The sequence below is a fragment of the Peromyscus maniculatus genome, chromosome 11, assembly GCF_049852395.1.
Source record: "Peromyscus maniculatus bairdii isolate BWxNUB_F1_BW_parent chromosome 11, HU_Pman_BW_mat_3.1, whole genome shotgun sequence".
Lineage (NCBI taxonomy): Eukaryota > Metazoa > Chordata > Mammalia > Rodentia > Cricetidae > Peromyscus > Peromyscus maniculatus.
Genome location: NC_134862.1, coordinates 37,769,048 through 37,790,966, shown reverse-complemented (window position 1 = coordinate 37,790,966; position 21,919 = coordinate 37,769,048). Strand labels below are relative to the sequence as shown.

Below are 21,919 nucleotides of genomic sequence, written 5' to 3'. Positions count from 1 at the left end.
GATGAAGTCATCTTAGCTAATTGGTCTACATCTGCAACAAATGTCTTTCCAAGTCAGGTCAGATCCTGCAGTTCTCAAGTTAGGACTTCACTAGATCTTTTGAGTGGGAGGACCCGGTTCAAATCATAACCACTACTCACAAAATTTAGAACAGCCATTTAATATATTTTGACCACAATAATTTTGCAATGATTTTTTCCATATGATTTTTGCTTCTTTTAGCACTGTACACTGAGTATAATATAATTTTTCTTATTACTTGGGGTTACCAGCTGTTGACATACGTGAGATGTCTTATTGAATCTCTGGCTGCTTTAAGCTCCTTGTGTGTTTTTTCTTCTTCAGTTCTGTTTTCTTCCTGGCCCTAAGTGAGTTATGAGTTAAAACACCGTGACTCTTTTATCTGTTATTGATATTCGTCCTAAACCCATTAATGATAAGCAGTATTAGAGTAGATATATAAAGAAGTCCTGTCTGCTAAGTATTCCTGTCACTGTTGAATACTTGTTTGAGGTCTGTATTTTATGGTGATTTTTGTTTGTTAGTTTGTTTTGGAACTCACTTTGTAGACCAGGCTGGCCTCGAACTCACAGAGATTCACTTGCCTCTGCCTCCCGAGTGCTGGGATTAAAGACATGAGCCACAGCTACATTTTAGTTTAATTCATAATATATCATTAATTCAGAGCTTGAATTAGTTATCTTACTTTTTTATTTTAGCATTCATCCCATCATGTATTACTTCTTTATTTCAGTATTTTCATAACTTTTAAAATCTTACTAGTTTAGACCATAGTATGAATTTAATTTTTTTTAGGTTTTCTGAGATTAGGGTCTCATGTATCCCAGGCTTGCTTTGAACTTAGTATGTAGCTAAGGTTCTCTTTGCCTTCCTCCTTCCCTCTTTCTCTCTCTCCTTCCCTCCCTTTCCCCCTCCAGCCCTTCCTTCCTCTGTTCTTTTCTTTTTTTGTTTTTTGAGATGGTCTCACCTCTGTAGCTGACACTGTCTTGGAACTCAATGTATAGTTCAGACTGGCTGAAAATTCGAGTGCTAGGATTCCTGGCATAAACTCATGTACACCTATTTCTGATTTGTATTATCATGGCTAATACTTTTCAAATAACATTTATTTTGACTCTTAATCCAACTTGAAATTTATTTCTTAGGAAGATTTTCTTACGGACATTTTCTTTTGAAGTTCAGATTCTTTCCCTTCATTCTGCTCAACTGGTTCCCTAAAATCAGAGTCACTTTTTTTATTGACATGGATAATATTTTATAAATAAGTACCGTGGCCAGCTTTTTTGCTTCACGGTCATTTATTTGGAAGTACTTTCACAGTTGAAAAAGAGTTGGAAAGACTTAATGACCTTATAAATTTGATGTATCTTATTTACTTTTATAGATCAAATTTGAATTATTCAGTAATAATTGATAGCCTATGCACTTTTGAGCCGGTTCTGCTCTTAGGGTTGTTTAGGAAACTTGAAACCATTATTAATCCTACTAAAGAAGAGAGAAGTTACTTAATGATCTACTAGGTAATATTGGGGAAATTGTGGTATTGTTCCTCCCCAAGAAAAGTATGGGAAACCAAGCAGATTTCAAGATGACTTGGCATTATAGGAGAAATTGCCTGTAATTATGTCTAACACAGATGTAATTGTTCCTTTGCTGTGATAAAATGCCCTGAGAAAAAGCAATTTAGGGGAGAAAGGTATTTATTTCAGCCTAGAGTTCCAGATTACAATGTATCATAACAAACTCCAAGTGGAAGGAGCTGGAAACACCTATTACATTGTACCCACAGTGAAGGGCAGAGAGCAAGAAATGCATACATTTCCTTGACTTGTGTGAGTGTTCTCCCGCCATACAGATCAGGATCCCCTACCCCCAAGGGGCCAGTTCTTTCCATGTCAATAAGCAATGAAGGCATGCTGTCCTTCAGTCATGCTACCAATCAGCCAGATATAGACGGTTTCCCTGATTGGGACCCTGTCCAAGTGATTCTACATTGTGTTAGGTTGACAGTTAAAAACTAACCACCAAGGTAACTTATTCCTATACTATACATATTCATAAAGAAAAAACTATCCTGTTTGGATCCCAAAAAACATACTTTGATATGGAATGGTTTACTTTGAGGCAAAACAAAACAGCAACAAAAAACAAACAAAAAAAAACTGCAAATATTTTCTAAATGTATGAAATTTAATTTTAGCAGGTATCTAAAAAGCATTGATTTCTCTTTCTTTTCCCTAGGTGTCCAGTTTTTGTTTGTTTTTCCTCTGCAGCTTAAGCCATTTAGATGGCAAATATTATTGTTTGTAATATTTCATAACCTTGACTTAGAATGATAAAGTTGATCTTACAACCTGACTTACTTGACATTCTCATTTCCAGTTCTGGCCTTGGGTTTCCTGGCTTCCTTTATGCTTTAGCCTTTACAAATACACCGAGTTCACTGGGGTTACCTTCTAGCCAGGTGTGACAGTTAAGGATGTCCTTAGGTAGCATTTTATTTTCTTATTGCTTGCCTCTTTCATCTTTCTGGTTTTTGTTTTTTTGTTTTTTGTTTGTTTGTTTTTTGAGAATTTCATAGATGTATCCAATGTGTTTTGGTCATCTCTATCCACCATATACCTCCTCTAACACCTCCCAAATAACCCACCCCAACATGTTCTCTTTGAAACAGGCTCAGTCTGGCCTCCTGAGTGCTGGGATTACTGGCATGTACCTCCTTACTCAGTTTATGCCTTGCTGAGGATGGAACCCAGGGCCTCCTTCATGCTAGGCAAGCACTCTACCCCCTAAGCCCCATCCCTAGCCCCTTTTCCTTTGTAACCTTTTAAGCAAATCAATTTTTAAAATTTTTTGTTTTGTTGGGTTTTTTGTTGTTGTTGTTTTGTTTTGTTTTTGGTTAGTTGGTTTAGTTTTGGGGGAGTGGGCATGGGCAGGATCTCACTCTGTAGACCAGGCTGGCCTTGAACTCACAGAGGTCTGTCTGCCTCTGCCTCCCAAGTGCTGAGACTAAACGCTTGTGCTACTACACCCAGCTAATTCTTACTTTTCTTTCAATCCTTTTTCTATAATTAAAACAAAAAGAAAGAAAACTGTTTCAATTGTGTGTCCGTATGTCAGGGTATGCACATGTGTGTGCAAGTCCCCAGGGAGGCCAGAATACCAGCTCACCCACTCTCCAGCCCTTTAGCCCTTTCTCTTTAATAAGGCCTCCTTTGTCACTTTGGTGGTGGGCAGTGTGTGTGTGTGTGTGTGTGTGTGTGTGTGTGTGTGTGTGTGTGTGATTTTTTAAAAATGTTTTAGTGCTGAATCTGCGTAGTGAATCTTTGACATTTCTTAATCAAAATTTTCAAAATGTACCCAATTAAAATTTCTAGATCGTTTTGGGTTTTAAACTGATTGCTATGTATAAACACGAGAATTGACAGATGAGTCCAAGTACTTGTTCAGCTACAGGCATCCTAACAGCCTTGAAAACAGTTTGTCTCTCTAAATGTCTGATTAACTTGCTTTTGGTTAATTTGCATTTGACTTCTTGTTATGGAAGCAAAAATAACTTTCAATTTTATTTACTTCGTTCCACCATAATTGTATGTGTCATTATATAAAACTGCTAAAATGTTATTTTAAAAGACTGATCTGAATTTCAATATGACATTCTTTATTCCTAATTCTGATGTTATGTTCAAATTAATTATAGTGTTGCCACATCAAAAAGAATGTAACACACCACATTGTGATTATTCATAGTACTGTGCATTTGATCTTTTGTAAAATCTCTAGCTGAACTGATCTATGGTTGTTGACAATCAAATGCAAGATTTTAGTGTCTGCTCTTTGTTTCCTAGACTTTATTTTGTTTTGATCATTATTGATCCCCAAAATGCAGCCTCATCACCATCTGTATAAGTTTTCCTTTAAGGGTCTTTATTATTTTTGGTTAAGATACATACTTCTTCCTCATATGAAGAGATTATCTTCTTAGTAATAGTTAATAAGTTAAGAGGATTTTTGTTTTGGTTTGGTTTTTTTGAGACAGGGTTTCTCTGTGTAGTGTTGGCTGTCCTGGAATTTGCTCTGTAGACCAGGTTGTCCTTGAACTCACAGAGATCCACCTGTCTCTGGCTTCCAAGTGCTGGGATTAAAGGCATGTACCACCACCACCTGACAATTTAAGAGCTTTTTTAAATCTTAGGAATGAAAATGAATTTTTGTTAGTTGCCTGTTCAACATTTAAAGATTATCATGTGGGAGCTGGAAAGATGGGCTAGCTGTTAAGAGCACATTTCCTCCTTTTCCAGAACACCCAAATTTGGTTCCTAACACATCAGGTGGATATCATAACCACCTGTAACTCTAGTTCTAGGGCAGTGGTTATCAACATGTGGGTCACAAACCCTTTGGGGTTACGTGTCAGATATTTACGTTATAATTCATAAGAGTATCAAAATTACAGTTATGAAGTAGCAACTAAAGAATTTTATGGTGGGGGGGGGGGTCACCACAACATGAGGAATTGTATTAAAGGATCCAAGTATTTGGAAGGTTGAGAAATACTGTTTTAGGGGATTTGATGCCCTCTTGCGGCCTCTGAAGGTACCTGCATACTTGTGGCATGTGCACACATACACATAGACACATAAACATTCTTCCTTTTTGCTACTAATATGATGCATATGGATTTTCTTATGTTGAACAGTTTGAACTGGAACTATTGGTCAGTGTCTTAGTTAGGATTTTATTGCTGTGAAGAGACGGCAGGACCATGACAATTCTTATGAAGGAAAACATTTAGTTGGGGCCGGCTTAAGAGTTTCAGGGGTTCAGTCCATTATCGTCATGGCAGGAAGCATGGCAGTGTGCAGGCAGACGTGGTGCTGGAGAAGGAGGTAAGAATTCTACATCTTGATCCACAAGTAGTAAGAATAGAACTGTGGCCGGACGTTGGTGGCGCACACCTTTAATCCCAGCACTCGGGAGGCAGAGCCAGGCGGATCTCTGTGAGTTCGAGGCCAGCCTGGGCTACCAAGTGAGCTCCAGGAAAGGTGCAAAGCTACACAGAGAAACCCTGTCTCGAAAAACAAAAAAAAAAAACAACAAAAAAAAAACCCACTATTTGTCTCTGTCTTTTATGCTACTTTTCTTGTCTTAATATCAATATTACACTGACTTTAAAATATTTTTTGAAAGAATTTGGAAGCTGTTTTCTCTGATCAGTGTCTGAAATAGCTGAAATAGCTTGGTGTCCTTTCTTCATGGCCACTCCTGATAGAACAGTGCTCTTGTACTGTTCCTCTGAGTACAGCTCATGGTGTCTTCTAGAGCTGCGTCTTCCTGCTTTCCAGTCGTTTATTTATCAGTCATTTCACAGTTACAGAAGAGTTGAAAAGTGATGAATAATTCTATCCTTCTGTCTGTCTGTCTGTCTGCATGCCTATCTGTCTCTCTATACCTATCCCTATCTCTTCATCTCTATCCCATTCTCATACTGATAACTTTTATCCCATTTGTAAGGGGGCTCTAATAAAGCTACCTAGAAACTTGAGTTAGGAATGCCATCCTAAAAGCCTAACATCTGACTACTCTGAGAAATGACTTCTCTTACGACAGTTTTGCTCGCAGACCTTTACAAATGGCCTTTCTAGAATGCTGGGGAGATGGCTCAGCTGTTAAGAGCACTGGCTGCTCTTCCAGAGGAACCGGGTTCAATTCCCAGCACCCACATGGCAGCTCACACCTATCTGTAACTCCAGTTCCAGGGGATCTGATAGCCTCACACAGACATACATGCAGGCAAAACAGTAACGAACCTAAAAGTAAATTATTTTTTTTTAAAAAAAGAGTAATTAAAAAACAAATGGCCTTTCTAGAGCCTTCTCTGCTTTGCCACAGCCCAGCAGAGCTTCCCTAACGCCATTCTTTAGACTGTCGGCCCACTTGAGACTTTTCATCACCCCAAATGTGGTGCTGTTGGAGGGGAAGGAGGAGAGAGAGAGAAATAGGTGTTTTATTCTTCCCTTCTGTTAACTCTGCACAGCCCTTGACCTTTTTAATCAGTGGGCTCTCTATATAAGAGAAAGCTTGTCCCTGCCTAAGGTTAAGCCGACTAGCAGTGAATTGTTGATAGATTTCCTGAAGTATGGCCTCAATGGCTCTTCAGTATTGAGAAAAAGAGATGGAGCCTAAATGTATCCTTTGGTTATGCTCTATTGCAGGTCTCCTAGAAGACACACAAAGTTCTAAGAACAGTGATTTTCACATATACCATCTAAAACTCCTAATTGGAAGGAAAATTGTAATTTAATTATTAAAAAATAAACTCACAAAGACATAGTTCTGCTAAAACATATGCTCCTTAAAATAATAAATAATAAGCAGGCGGGTGCACGCCTTTAATCCTGGCACTCAGGAGGCAGAGGCAGTCAGATCTCTGAGATTGAGGCCAAGCTGATCTATAGAGCGAGTTCTAGCACAGCCAAGGTCACACAGAGAAAACTAGTCTCAAATAAAGAAAAGAAAAGAAGACAGAGAGAGAGAGAGAGAGAGAGAGAGAGAGAGAGAGAGAGAGAGAGAGAGGAAAATAGACTTTAAGTCTCATATTTCCCTATGTGGGTTTCCTTAATTTAAGTCTCTTAAGACTTTTAGACCTGCTTACTTGAAGTGGTTTCCCCAGGGAGCCTCTTCCAGGACAAATAGGACATCCAGTTTAAAAATAACCTCTCTCCTCCATTTCCACACTAAAAAGGTGCTAACTGCTTTTAACTCTAAAATTTGACTTTTTTCCAAATTCAAGAGGTTCTCAGTACCTGGCATTATCTGTGTTTAAATTTGCTGTATAAAAGCAATCACAGCATAAATAAATGAAACTAAAATTCCATATTGAGATCATTGCTAATTATTCTTTTTAGTTTTAAGAGAAAACTTGAAATTATTCTCCCAAGTTACATGATGATTTACTATTTTGAAAACTTTGATAAGATGTGCTGTTAAGGTTCATGTGTTCTATTTAATTCTTATGTAGACATCTGCATGATCATTGAGTCAGCTTTAGTTCTTAATAGTGGTTTATCCTCAAGTGAAGAAATACTGCAGGATTCCACTTTAACAAACTGAAATTGGTTAAGACCAAGGGCTTTGAGCTACCTATTGAGTCTAGTTATTTTCACCTCCCAAAGTTATTGCTTGAATTGAGTGTTATATGCTATTTTAAATTCTCCTCTATATACTGACTCCTAAGTCCGTGATTTAGAAGTTTGTATCAACAACAATAAAACACAGTAACACACAGTCATCTTCCTGCTAGCAATTTTTTTTCTAGAACAAATTTGCAACTGTCCCCTCTTATAACAGGGCCAGTTGTTCTCCCCGCCCCTCCAGGGGCCAGTTTGCTAAGACCTCTGCCCCATATTATCCCACCATCCTATGTTGACTCAAGTCTGGCTTCAGTCAGACCCTCAGGAAGTATGTCCAGTCTGTTAGCCAATCAGGGTCCTACCCGGCCACAAGCAGGAACTGGTCTTGCTATTTTCAGTCAAGCAAACCCCTGACACCACAAACACCGTTGCTGATCAAGTGTCCTGAGCCAATCATAAATGATTTCTGGGGCTGGAGAGATGGCTCAGAGGTTAAGAACATAGACTGTTCTTTCAGAGGTCCTGAGTTCAATTCCCAGCAACCATATGGCAGCTCATAACCATCTATAATGAGATCTGATGCCCTCTTCTGGCCTGCAGGCATATATGCAGGCAAACACTGTATACATAATAAATAAATAAATAAATAAATAAATAAATAAATAAATAAATAAATAAATAAATAAATAAAATAAGTCTTTAAATAAATGATTTCTGTACCAATAAGGGTCTATACCCAGTCACTTCAAAGTATACTTAACCACAGTTGGAATTCCCCTAATCCTGCTTTAAAGGAGCCTGCAAGCTTCTCTTGGGGTCGCCATTTGCCACTTTGTCAGATGGCATGCTGGAATTTTTTATTAAACGTTCTTTAAACGTTTATTAAATGTTCTTGCTGATTACATACATGACTGGTGGTCTTTAATGGGATTTCTCACAGACCCTAACATCCTAAAGATGGGAATTGGCTTTGTAACCCATGCTGGCTTTGAAGTTGCCAGGTAGACCAGGATATTTTCAAACCCAGAGCCTTCCTGCTTCAACCTGCACCACTCTATCTGCTACCTCAATTTTATCCTTAAAAGATTAGGTCAGACATTTTGATCGTTGGCTGGATCTTCCCTCAGTATTTGTTAAAAGCACTTAGACTTGAGTTCCCTATTAGCACATCCCGTGGCTTGAAGCTGAATGGTAACTAGTCATACTACCCTGCTGGACTTACGGCTTCTGTGCTGCCCATTTAGAACTGTAAACATTTCCTCATCTCTGTAGTTTCAACTCCAAGGAATGTAAGATTGCTTGTCTTTCCTTAAAGTATCCATTCATTCTTGAGATCAAATAATATTTGTAGCAGTGGCCATGTCATAGGTCACAAACATTACTTCCTAAATTCTATTCTCTATACTCTTTTTCTTAAAAGAGAACATTTTCTTAAACATCACACTTATTTTCTCATTACTATAGAAGATTAGTTGTTATAAATGTAACTTTAAGTCATTCCCATTGTTTTTCTTGTTCTTTTTTGTTTGGGGAGGAGACGCCAACCTGCCATCCAAGGAGCAACATGTAATGGGACCAGGTAAAGCCACGGAACACGTGGTGGTGCATAGATTAATAGAAATGGGCTGAGTTAAGTTATGCGAGCTAACAAGAAGCAAGAAGCCATTGGCCATACAGTTTGTGATTAATATTAAGCCTCTGCGTGATTCTTGGATCCCGTAATAGTCCCAAATATAAGTTGCATCTTGTGTTTGGTTACCTCTGTAACATTTCTGTCCTTGTTGCTGGTCTTGCCAGGCAAGTCGTTGTAGCTGAGTGCTCCTCTTCCCCCTGTGTATCACTGCACTCTCTTTCCTCTCCCTGGAGAGCCTCCCCCACTGTCCTTGACTAGATCCCTGTTCTCTTCTTCCAAATGAAACACACACGTCTAAAGATCCAAAGTTGGCATCCACATATAAGAGAAAACAGATGGTATTTGTCTTCCTGTGTCTGGGTTATACAAATGGAATGTTATTTGGCTTTTAAGAAAAATGTTATAAAATTCACAGGTAAATGAATGAAGCTGGAAAAAATTGTTGTGAGTGAGATAACCAAGATTCTTGTTCTTTTTTGTTGTTGTTGCTGTTTGTTTGTTTTGATTTTTTGGTTTTTTGAGACAGGGTTTCTCTGTGTAGTTTTGGTGCCTGTCCTGGACCTCACTCTATAGAACAGGCTGGCCTCGAACTCACAGAGATCCACCTGGCTTTGCCTCCCGAGTGCTGGAGTTAAAGGTGTGCTGTACCACCACTGCCCGGCTGATTCTTGTTGTTAATAGCCTTAATTAAAGGAAAATATATAGGGGGCTGGAGAGATGGCTCAGTGGTTAAGAGCACTGGCTGCTCTTTCAGAGGACCTGGGTTCAACTTCCAGCACCCACATGTCAGCTCATAACTATCTATAACTCCAGTTCCATGGGATCTGATACCCTTACACATGCAGGCAAACACCAATGCACATAGCATTAAGTGAAAAATAAAAATAAAATCATTTATGTGTGTGTGTGTGTGTGTGTGTGTGTGTGTGTATACAAGTTTTCTGTAATAGACTTGCTAAAATTCCAAAATTGCCTTTTCTCTTTTTAATCTCACTCAGCATTTGAAACTTACTCTTCTTTTTTTTTTTTTTTGTTTTGTTTTTTTTTTTTTGTTTTTTTTTTGTTTTTTTGAGACAGGGTTTCTCTGTGTAGTTTTGGTGCCTTTCCTGGATCTCGCTCTGTAGACCAGGCTGGCCTCAAACTCACAAAGATCTGCCTGCCTCTGCCTCCCGAGTGCTGGGATTAAAGGGGTGCACCACCACCGCCCGGCCCTTGAAACTTACTCTTTTAGGTTTCTCTCTCTCTCTCTCTCTCTCTCTCTCTCTCTCTCTCTCTCTCTCTCTCTCTCTCTCTCTCTTTTTTAATAGTCTGTCATGCAAAGCCTATATCTATTAGTCCTTTTCTTCACAACTATTTACTGTAGTAATTTTTTCTTTGTAAATGTAAGGACCATTGTGGTGTAATTTACTCAGGAGGGTAAATTAGGTGAATTAACCCATTTTTTGTTTTTGTTTTATGTGTGCTCCCTTTTTAAAATTTTTAATTATTATGGGTGAGAGTGGAATAGTTGAAGGAGAAGCAGAAACATATATTACACATTTATTACCTTGAATATACACCTAGTGTAGTCAGACTACTGTCTTGCTGTACGGAAGCTTAAATAACAATTCCTGCTTAAAGGCTCTAGTATTATGTAGAAATAAAATAAAATTTTACTTCCAACATATTTAGGAGTGCTGAATTGTGCTTTCATACTCCTGCAAACCCTATCCAAATCCCTTATGTTGAGAGAACAAACACAATACTATTTTAAGAAAATAGGTGCCTTGCAGAAACTGCCCATACCACCCTGCTTCAGAAGACATGCCTAAATACATTGGAATTTCCCTTCTGTGACCATGAAGCACAGGCCGTCTGCAGGTGCCCACTGCAGTTCCGGGCCAGACTCTTCAGAGCACTGGCTCTGTCCAGGCCTGCTGGCATAAAAAGTCTCCAAATGCTGTCTTGGTTCCTCACTGACCAGTTTTTCCTCAACACAGTATGTGTGGTGTGTGTGTGTGTGTGTGTGTGTGTGTGTGTGTGTGTGTGTGTGTGCGCGCACTTGTGTGTGTATAAGCCTGGGTTTTTTGCGTGGGTGCTGGGAACTCAAACTCAGTTCCGCTCACATAGCAAGTGCTTTTACCCCCTGAGCCATCTCTGCAGCCCATCTGACTGTGTTTACTAAACTACCCATGACTTCTGGCAAGTGTGTACGGTCCCATCGCTGCACGGAAATCAAGGTGGCATGGCTCCGCCCTGCCGCCTCCCTCCCCCCTGCTCTCCTCCAGCTGCCCTTGACCCGCTGTATATCCATCCTGCTGTTGGGCCTTCTCCACAGTGATAGGTAAGCAGTATCATAGAAAGCAGTAATTTGCTGCTATTTTAAAAATCGGGGCCTGGGTTGCTGGAGGCTGAGCCCATCCTGCCACTTGCTCAGCCACACCCACCCCAGCACCATTTACTCCCTTTCGTCAGTGAACGTTGGTCTAGAACGCCCCAGGTGAAGCACATTTGAGTTGTCCTTCCTTTCCGACTGTTGTGGAGAACACCGCTTTAACAGTTCACCAGGAGCGTCTTTTCTGTGGAAACAGCTTAGAAAGGGCTGATGGAAATAGCATAGAAATGGTCAAAGAAAAAGACACCTCAAGCCTGGAATCTCATCCCAATTTTGTATCAGTTAGCTGTGGTTTCAATACCTCAACATGTATGACTCACAGTTACTTTAACTCTAAATAACTTGATTTCTGCTTGGTAGGTAATGCATTTATTGTTGTGTTCTCAAAAAGGAAAAACTACAAATGAAATCAGTATAATCTAGGGTCATCTGTCTTTAAGTATAAAATCACAAATGATTTTTAAAATAGTGTAACTTCCTTAATGACTCTTCAAGTTTCTAGTAATCTTGAACTTTTTATTAACTGTATATTCCAACTGGTAAAATAAAATTCTTGATGTAATACTCTTCAATATTTGATCATTTCTTTCAGGATATAGGCTTTATTTGTAATATACACTTTTAAATTTTTTGTGTAGATGGGGCTCGGGAAGACAATCCAAGCAATTGCAGTGGCTTACTTCTACAAGGAGGAATGGCCCCTGCTGATAGTCGTCCCTTCATCTCTGCGGTACCCGTGGGCAGAAGAACTAGAGAAATGGATCCCAGAGCTCGAGCCAGAGGAAATCAATATTATCATGAACAAAACTGACATTGGGTAAGAAGAACTGATTTGTCTTGAAGAAAAGGTATGGTCACATGTGGTGGTGCTGCTCACCTTTAATCCCAGCACTGGGAAGGCTCAGGCAGGCAGATCTGTGTGAGATCAAGGCCAGCTTGGTCTACAGAGTGAGTTCCAGGAAGAGCCAGGGATACACAGAGAAACCCTGTCTTGGGAGATAAAAAAAATGAGACAAGTAACACAGAATTATCACTTTCTTGGCTTTAAAAGTAACACTTCTACCAGAAATAAGTATTTGTCAGTTCTTAGATCATTCTTGGTAATATTGTTCTGAACTGTATTATCTAACACTATGAATATAAATAGTTTTTGTAGGGATAACTTGGGCTTGCATGAAGAAGGAGGAAGCAGACGACATAGATATAGGATATATTACCTCTTTTATCCTTGGAGCCATAATTCATTAGCATTTATATGTATGAATCCAAGAAAAATTAGGCCTATTTGCATTACTATAATAAAATTTAAGCAATTCTTATTTTAAGAAAATGTCAATATTGACATTTAAATTAAGGTAAGAAAGCCTTAAAAAATTAACATTCTCTAAATTTGTGTCTTTTCAATATTATGCAGAAACTGAATGTTGAATTTTTAAGGCTTTCTTACCTTAATTTAAATGTCTATATTGACATTTTCTTAAAATCTATCCTGTGCCATCTTTTTTGGCATTGGATCATCCACTTTTCATTATTATTTAGGAGGCCACACTCCTGTGATTAAATAGTGGTAGTGGCTTTTGTTTATAGAATGTCCGCATGTATTAGATAGGACCCCAACTCCAGAAGTGTTCATTCTGGAAGATGTTAACCAAGGACAGAAAAATGACGTGGTGTCTTCTAGATCCCTAAAGAAGCAGTTTTGTATCTGTACCAGCCTGTGTGTGTGTACTGCATATAGAGATGACTCCAGTGCCAGCTTTTGCTGAACTATCACCCAGTTCGGAAACATCAGAATAGAAGCCATTAAGACGGCTGCAGTGACCTTCAACACCATTGTCTGGTGGATATTATTCCTCACAGTATACCTTAGTTAGCTGGTAATGCTAAGCCCACACTTCTCTTCTGCAGGCTCTTCTGTGTCTGAGCACGTGGAGGAAGCCATAGTTCTCTGTGCTAATTAGATGTGTCCAGACCTTCAAATGCTACCCACAAGTTCAGAGCTCTCACTTCTTCCGGGGAGGAAAGAAAATGGGGCTGGGGCTGGGAGATGACTATGAGGGTAAAACACTTCTAATCTCCAACTTCAGTGTAAGTGGGGTGGGCATGGTTGCCTACCTTCATTCTCTGCGCTAGAGAGGTGGAGACGAGGAATCTGTCATAAATGCTGAGCTAACATGTTAGCCTGCCAGTAATCCTAGTCCCTGAGTTGTGGAGAAGAGACGAGAGGCCCCAGGGCAAGCTGGCTAGCTAGACTAGCCAAATTGGAGAACTCGGAGTTCAGCAAGATACCTTGGATATTGGATAATTGAAAAGTGATGGAGGAGGGTACCTCATATCAACCTCTGGCATCCATATGCATAGAAACCAGCACATTTCTTCACATGCCTACAAGCACACATGCACAGAGTAAGAAAGTGGCGGGTGAAGTCCTGTATTGTTAGTGATAATAGAAAATGAAAACACGCTTGTCTCATTACTTCATTCTATACTAGGAACAAAGTACTGTGTGTCTAAAGACAAGTAACATGCATTTCCTTCCCTCACTGCTCTCATACATAGTAAGAAAAGTGTATCGGAATAATTTCATAATAGTAATTAAAGACTTTTGCAGATGTGTATTATAGAGAGCAAAGGCTCAGAGGGTCACTTTATTTTAGCTCGGTGCCTCTCTAAGGGGAGGGTCCTTCTTCTAACTTGTTCCATCTCTTCAGCACCACAGTGCCTGAGGGCTGTCTTAGATAAGACGGGGAAGACCAGGAATGTGCAGTGGACAGCTCCATTAGGTGCTGTTTTGACAAAATGTAACAGCACCCAGGTTGAAAAATGAATGCATGGAAGAAAATATTGTCATAAAGTAATATTCTTATCCTAGTAAAATGATCTTCCAAAAACCGCTTGGCCAGAATTGTAAGTCTTGGCTTAACATATTGGAGAAATGTAAAGTCTGAACTCTTTAATAGTTGAGGTTTAGCAGTAGGACCATCTCTTATTTCTTCTCTCTCTCTCTCTCTCTCTCTCTCTCTCTCTCTCTCTCTCTCTCTCTCACTACTGTTGTTTGTGATATTGCATTGCTGAGATAGATATTTCTTAAGCGGTGGATTTTCTTTTCTAGGAGAGTATCGACCAGCAGGGTGACAATTCTAGGCTACGGTCTCATAACCACTGATGCAGAGACTTTGATAGATGCACTGAACAGCCAGAACTTCCGAGTTGTGATAGTAGACGAATCACACTACATGAAGTCCAGGACTGCTGCCCGCAGCAGGATTCTCCTGCCCCTGGTACAGAAAGCCAGGCGAGCCATTCTGCTTACAGGAACCCCAGCTCTGGGAAGGCCTGAGGAGGTATGAGGACTTCTGTGCTCTCAGTGTATAGGAAAACTGACTGTCTGCTGCTTGACAAGTTTTAGTCTCAAATCAGGTGCTTCAAATGCCAGAAGAGGAGATTGGGAATCTCCAGGGCACTAGTAATGATTAAACACTATTTTTTATTATAACTGGGTTTTAAAAATCCTATACTTACAGGTCTCACAGAGATCCTCCTGGCTCTGCCTCTCAAGTGCTGGGGTTAAAGGTGTGCGCTACCACTACCCCAAATAATTTTTAAAAGGATACATCTAGGCTAGGAAGTTAGCTCAGCAGGTACAATGCTTAGTGCGCAAATGTGAGGTCCAGAGTTTGATCCCCAGGACCCTGTATAAAGTCAGGAAGGTGTGGCAGTAGACTGTAATCCCAGCGTGGGAGGAGGATTCAAAGAATCCCCCAACAAGCTGGCTAACTAGACCTGCAGGAATGCAAGTTCCAGATTCAATAAGAGACTTTGCCTCAGTTTATAAGGTGCAGGATGATTGAACAAGACATGATGTTTGCCTCAAGCTTCCACATGAACACACACACCACACACAGATATATATGCCAAAAGAAAAGGGAAAGCATGCTCCTTGGGCCAGAGATTAAACTTAGTGGTATAGCACTTGCCTATCATGCCTAAGGCTCTGGGTTTAACCACTAATGCCAACTGTTTCATCTCTAAAATTATAGAAAACTCATCCAGTGCCAGGTGGTGGTGGCGCACACCTTTAATCCCAGCACTTGGGAGGCAGAGGCGGGCGGATCTCTGTGAGTTCGAGGCCAGCCTGGTCTCCAAAGCGAGTTCCAGGAAAGACGCAAAGCTACACAGAGAAACCCTGTCTCAAAAAAACAAAACAAAACAAAACAAAAAACAAAAAAAAACTCATCCAGTAAGAATGCAGCTGGAAGGGTGGGGGTCTGGAGGCACATGCCTTTACTCCCAGCATTCAGGAAGCCAAAGCAGGAGGATTAAAACTTGAGGCCAGCGTGGCTACATAATGTCTATATAAATACCTCATTTCAAACAATCAAATATATATGCATGGATGGATAGATAGATAAATAGATGACTGATAGATACTCATGTGTAGCATATATTCACAAATATAACTATATGAAATTATTAATTTTTATGACTGCATAAAAGATAGAAGTAGCATGGTTATTCAATATCAGGCATCTGTTTAAATATTTTTATCATACAGACACAATAATAGATGATTATTCAGCACTTTAAAAGTTCTTTATTATTGAACTTGAGTGGAGACCCCCTGTGCAACAAGAGGTGATTCCAGCCACCAGAATTCCAAGTAGACCACTTGCCCATGGACCACCCCCTGACTCTCTGTGTGCCCTCCATCCACCCCCAACTCCCCTACCTTCTTGTTGCTGTGTCAAAGCCCCCAACTCAGGTGGAGACCCCATGTACGACCATAGGCCATGCTGGCCACCAGAAGCCCAGACACAATTCAGGTGGAGACCACCGCTCAACCACAGGCCACACCAGCCAGAAGACCAGAAAGGAAACAGAAGCTGAAGAACAAAACACCCATCTAACCAAGACAAACTCAGAAATCAGCACCTAGACCTATAATCACCCCAAACCCAGATGCCTAGATGCCAGCCCAAGAACACAGTCAACAACAGCTAAGGCAATATGTCTCCATCAGGGCCTAGCTATCTTACTACAGCAAGCCCTGAATATTCTAACACAGTAGAAGCACAAGAAAAAGACCTTAAAGCCAACTTTATGAAGATGACAGAGTACCTACAAAGAGAAGTGAATAAATCTTAAAGAAATCAAGGAAATGACAAACAAAAAAAAAAAAATTGGAGGAAATGAATGTGGTGGTTTGAATAGGTATGGCCCCTGTAGACTCAGGTGTTTGAATGCTTGGTCTATAGGAAGTGGCACTATCAGGAGGGGTGGCTTTGTGGAGTAGGTGTGGCCTTGTTGGAGGACTTGTTTTACTGTGAAGGTGGTCTTGGAGGTCTCATATGCTCAAGCTATGCCCAGTGTGGCACACAGTCTCATGCTGCCTGAGGATCAAGATGTAGCACTCTCAGCTCCTTCTCCAGCATCATATCTGCCTGCACACTGCCAGAGGACTAAACCTCTGCAACTGTAAGCCAGCCCCAATTAAACGTTTTCCTTTTTAGGAGTTGCTATGGTCATGATGTCTCCTCATAGCAATAGAAACTCTTACCAAGACAATGAATAAATCCCTTCAAGAAAGCTAAGAAAAAAAAAAAACAGTTAATGAAAGCTGGAAATTCATTAATGAAACTGTTCAAGACCTGAAAATGGAAATAGAAGAAATAAAGAAAACAGAAATTGAGGGAATTCTGGAAATGAAAAATACAGGTAAGCCACCAGGGACTACAAAGGCAAGCTTCACCAACAGAATACAAGAGATGGAAGAGGGAGTTTTAGGTATTGAAAATATGATAGAAGAAATAGATACATCAGTCCATGAAAATATTAAATCTAAAAACAAAATCCTGACACAAATCATCCAGGAAATCTGGGACACTATGAGAAGACCAAACCTAGGAATAATATGAATAGAAGAAGGAAAGGAATCCCAGCTTAAAGGCCTAGAAAATATTTTCAACAAAATTATAGAAGAAAATTTTCCTAACCTAAAGGAGATGCTTATTAATGTAAAAGAATCATACAGAACATCAAATAGATTGGACCAAAAAAGAAAGTCCCATCACCACATAATAATCAAAATACTAAACATACAGAACAAAGAATATTAAAAGATACAAGGGAAAAATTCTCAATAAATTACTTACAAGCTAAATCTAAAAACACATCAAAAAGATCATTCACCACAACCAAGTAGGCTTCATCCCAAAGATGCAGAAGGTATGGTTCAACATACACAAATCAGTGTAATCCACCATATAAACAAACTGAAAGACTACACACACACACACACACACACACACACACACACACACACACACACACGTCTCATTAGATACAGAAAAAGCCTTTTGACAAAATGTAACTAACACCCCTTCATGATGAAAGTCCTTAGAGAGATTAGTGATACAAGGAACATACCTAAACATAATAAAGGCAGTTTACAGCAAGCCTATCACTAACAACAAATTAAATGGAGAAAAACTCAAAGCAATTACACTAAAATCAGAAACAAGAAAAGGCTGTTCACTTTCCCTATATATATTCAATATAGTACCTGAAGTTCTAGCTAGAACAATAAGACAACTGAAGGAGATCAAAAGGATGCAGATTATAAAGAAAAAAGTCAAAGTATTGCTATTTGCAGATGATATGATATTATACATAAGTGACTCCAAAAATCCTACCACAGACCTTCAGTGAAGAGGCTGGACACAAGATTAACTGAAAAAAAAAAAATAGCCCTCCTATATACAAATGGTGAACAGACTGAGAAAGAAATCAAGGAGACAACATCTTTCTCAGTAGTTACAAATAATATAAAATATCTTTGGGGTAACTTTAACCAAGCAAGTGAAATACTTATATGACAAAAACTTCAAGGATTTGAAGAAAGAAATTGAAGAAGATGTCAGAAGATGGAATGATCTCCCATGTTCATGAATTGGTAGGATTAACATAGTAAAAATGGCCATCCTACCAAAAGCAAGTTACAGATTCAACACAGTCCCCATCAAAATTCCAACACAATTCTTTATAGACCTTGCAAGGACAATACTCAACTTCATATGGAAAAACAAAAAAATCCAGAATAACTAAACCAATACTAAACAGTGATAGAATTTCCAGAGGTATCACCACCTCTGATTTCAAGCTGTACTATAGATCTATAGTAATAAAAACTACATGGTAATGTCATAAAAACAGTCACATTGATCAATGGAATCAAATCAAAGACCCAGAAGTAAATCTATACACCTATGGACACCTGATTTTTGATAAAGAAGCTAGACATTCACAATGGAATAAAAAAGTATCTTCAACAAATTGTTCTGATCAAACTGGATGTCAGCATGTAGAATGTGGTAGTTTGAATGTAATTGGCCCCCATAAGCTCATAGGGAGTGGCACTATTAGGAGGTGTGGCTTTGTTGGAGTAGGTATGGCCTTGTTGGAGGAAGGTTTTCTTGAGATACTGACCAGTATACCAGACCATTTCCTGTTGCCAGCAAGATGTAAGACTCTCAGCTACTTCTCCAGCACCACATCTGCCTGCATGCTGCCATGCTCCCCACCATGATGATAATGGACTGAACCTCTAAACTGTAAGTGAGCCATCCCAATTAAATTTTTTCATTATAAGAGTTGTGGTCATAGTGGCTTATCACAGCAATCCCTAAGTAAGACATTGAAGAATGTAAATAGATTCATATTTATCACCTGTACAAAACTCAACTCCAAATGGATCAAAAACCTCAACATAGAACCAGATACCCTGAACCTGATAGAAGAGAAAGTGGGGAACAGCCTTAGACACATTGGCACAGGAGACAACTTCCTGACCAGAACACAGCATAGGTACTAAGATCAACAATTAATGGGACCTGATGAAACTGAAAAGCTTCTGTCAGGCAAAGGACACTGTCAATCTGACAAAGTAGTGGCTATAGAATGGGAAAAGATTTTTACCAACTCTACATCTAACAGAGGGCTAATAGCCAAATATATATAAAGAACTCAAGAAACTAGATATCAACGAACCAAACAATCCATTTTTAAAAATGTAATAAAGATCTAGATGGAGAATTCTCAACAGAAGAATCTCAGATGACTAAGAAACACTTAAAGAAATGTTCAACATCCTTAGCCATCAGGGAAATGCAGATGAAACTTATTTTGAGACTCTATCATACACCTGTCAAAATAGCTAAGATCAGTAACACAAGTGACAGCTCATACTGACAAGGATATGTAATAAGGGAAACACTCCTCCATTGTTGGTGGGAGTGCAAACTTGTACAGCCAATGTTGAAATCAATATGGCAGTTCCTCAGAAAATTGGGAATCAGTCTACCTCAAGATCCAGCTATACCACTCTTGGACATATGCCCAAAGGAAGTTCCATCCTACGATAAGGACACTTGCTCAGTTATGTTGATAGTGGCTTTATTCATAATAGTCAGAAACTGGAGACAACCTAGATGTCCTTCAACCAAAGAATGGACAAAGAAAATGTGGTATATTTATACAATGGAGTATTAATCAACAGTAATGAAATGATATTTGCAGGCAAAGCGATGAAATAGAAAAAAAAAAAAACATCCTGAATGAGGTAACCCAGACCCAGAAAGACAAACAGGGTATGTACTCACTTATATGTAGTTATTAGCTTTTAAGTAAATGATAATCATGCTACAATCCACAGACCCAGAGAGGCTAAGTAACCAGAGAGCTAAGGGGGGCTCAAGCAGGCATGCATGGATCTCCTTGGGAAGGAGAAATAGAATAGAGTTTGTGGGTGGACTCAAGACAGGTGGGGGTGGGAATAGGAGGGATGCGGAGAATAGAGGGAGAGAGTATGGGAAGAGACAACTGGAATTGGAGAGCATGGGGGAGGGTAGATATGGAAACCTAGTGCTGTGGAAACTCCCTGGAATCTACAAGGGTGACCCTATTGAGAACTCCTAGTGATAGAAGATAAGGAGCCCGAACCATCCATCTTCTATAATCAGGCAAGGCTTCCAGTAGTGGGATGGGGACACCAACCCAGCCACAGAACCTTCGACCTTCGATCTGTCCTGCCTACAACATGTGCTCAGACAATGGTGGCACAGAGCTAGTGACAGTAACCAACTAATGACTGGTCTAATTTGAGGACCACACCACGAGGGGGAGCCCATGTCCAACCCTGCCTGGATGACCAGGAACTGGAGGCTGGATAGCCTCAAGACCAGACTAAGGGTAGAACCAAACATGACTGGCCAAAAAAAACCAAAAACCAAAAACCAAAACCAAAATCAATCCTAATGATATTCTGCTAGGCTCATAGACTGGTGTCTAGTCCAGTTGTCACCAGAGGCTGCCTCCGCAGCTGATGGGAGTGGCCACAGAGACCCACAGCCGAAGAAAAGCCGAGAGAGAGTTCAGATTGGAGGTCTTCATCTGGTCCCTCCCTTAGGAGCTTGGGAAGCCCTGCAGAATGGGGGAAGGAGGAATTATGGGAGCCAGAAAGGTGGAGGACAGCAGGAGAGCACAGTCAGGAAATGAACTAAGCAGGGCTCCCGGGTGATCGCGGAGACTGGTGACAATCACAGACGTGTATGGGCCTGCACTACACCCTCTGATATATGTCATGGTAGTTGGCTTGGTGTTTGGGGGGACTCCTAACAGTGGGAATGGGGTGTCTCTGACTCTTGTGCCTGCCTTTGGGACCCTTTTACTCCTCCTGGGTTGCCTCGCCCAGCCCTCATATGAGGCTTTTGTTCCTAGTATTATTGTATTGTGCTGTGTTCATCTGATATTCCTGGGAGGCCTACTCTTTTCTGGGGTGGGAGTGGATCTGGGGGAGAAGGAAGGTGGAGGAGGACTGGGAGGACTCGAGGGAGGGAGAGATGCAGTCAGGATGTATTATGTGAAAGAGAAAATAAAAATAAAACTTTGATGTCTATCTGAACTACAAATTATGCAAGTCCTGTAAGTGACGCAAGTACACACTCAGTTTCTTTGTATTCTGGTAGGACAAGTAAAGGACTCATTTCTAGTCTTAACTAAACATGTCTTTATGACAATAATGTGAATCATATATAAGTATCCTGAAATACGGCTTCTGTCTACATTGTCTCAGGCTGATTCCATCACATAATTACTAATAATCCATTCAAAATTAAAGTGTAGGTTAGACGCATACATGGAAACAAAATGAAGCAACATAGTAGTTATTTTCCTTCTATATTTATAATCCATTTCTTAACATAAACATACTTAGTAGAATGTTAGCTCAAATAACCTAATCATTAAAGACTATGCATTCCCCATAATCAATACCTCTTGGAAATTTACATTTTAAAATTATGTTTTTAATATAAAGGAAAATCACAAAGGAGTTTCCTTGCTGATGTACAGAACTATGTTGCAATTATGGAATGTAATTTTATTTTAAGAGTAAGCACTTTAGAAAATCAGAAAAAAGCCAGGCTGGGCAGTGGCAGCACATGCCTTTAATCCCAGCACTCAGGAGGTAGAAGTAGGTGGATCTCTGTGAGTTTAAGGGCAGCCTGATTTACAGAGTGAGTGTTAGGACAGCCAGGGCTACACAGAGAAACACTGTCTCGAAAAACAAACAAACAAATAAAAAAAAAAAAAAAAAAAAAAAACCTCAGAAAAAATGGCCTATTTTTATGAATGCTAGGTGCAATGCTAAATTGAAAGTCTGACTAATTTTTTTCAACTAGACATATAAGACATTATAATAAA

At 39.8% G+C, this 21,919-nt stretch overlaps 1 protein-coding gene across 5 annotated transcripts in view; it reads left to right on the top strand.

Moving 5' to 3' along the window:
- The window catches only part of Zranb3 (zinc finger RANBP2-type containing 3), a 164,034-nt gene that overhangs the window by 62,193 nt on the left and 79,922 nt on the right, over positions 1 to 21,919 (top strand). For all 5 annotated transcript variants that reach the window (XM_042258049.2, XM_076547285.1, XM_076547286.1 and 2 more), the window contains exons 4-5: positions 11,800 to 11,978; positions 14,274 to 14,505. In XM_042258049.2, the coding sequence (XP_042113983.2) occupies positions 11,800 to 11,978; positions 14,274 to 14,505 (411 nt within the window). The remainder of the gene's footprint in view (positions 1 to 11,799; positions 11,979 to 14,273; positions 14,506 to 21,919) is intronic.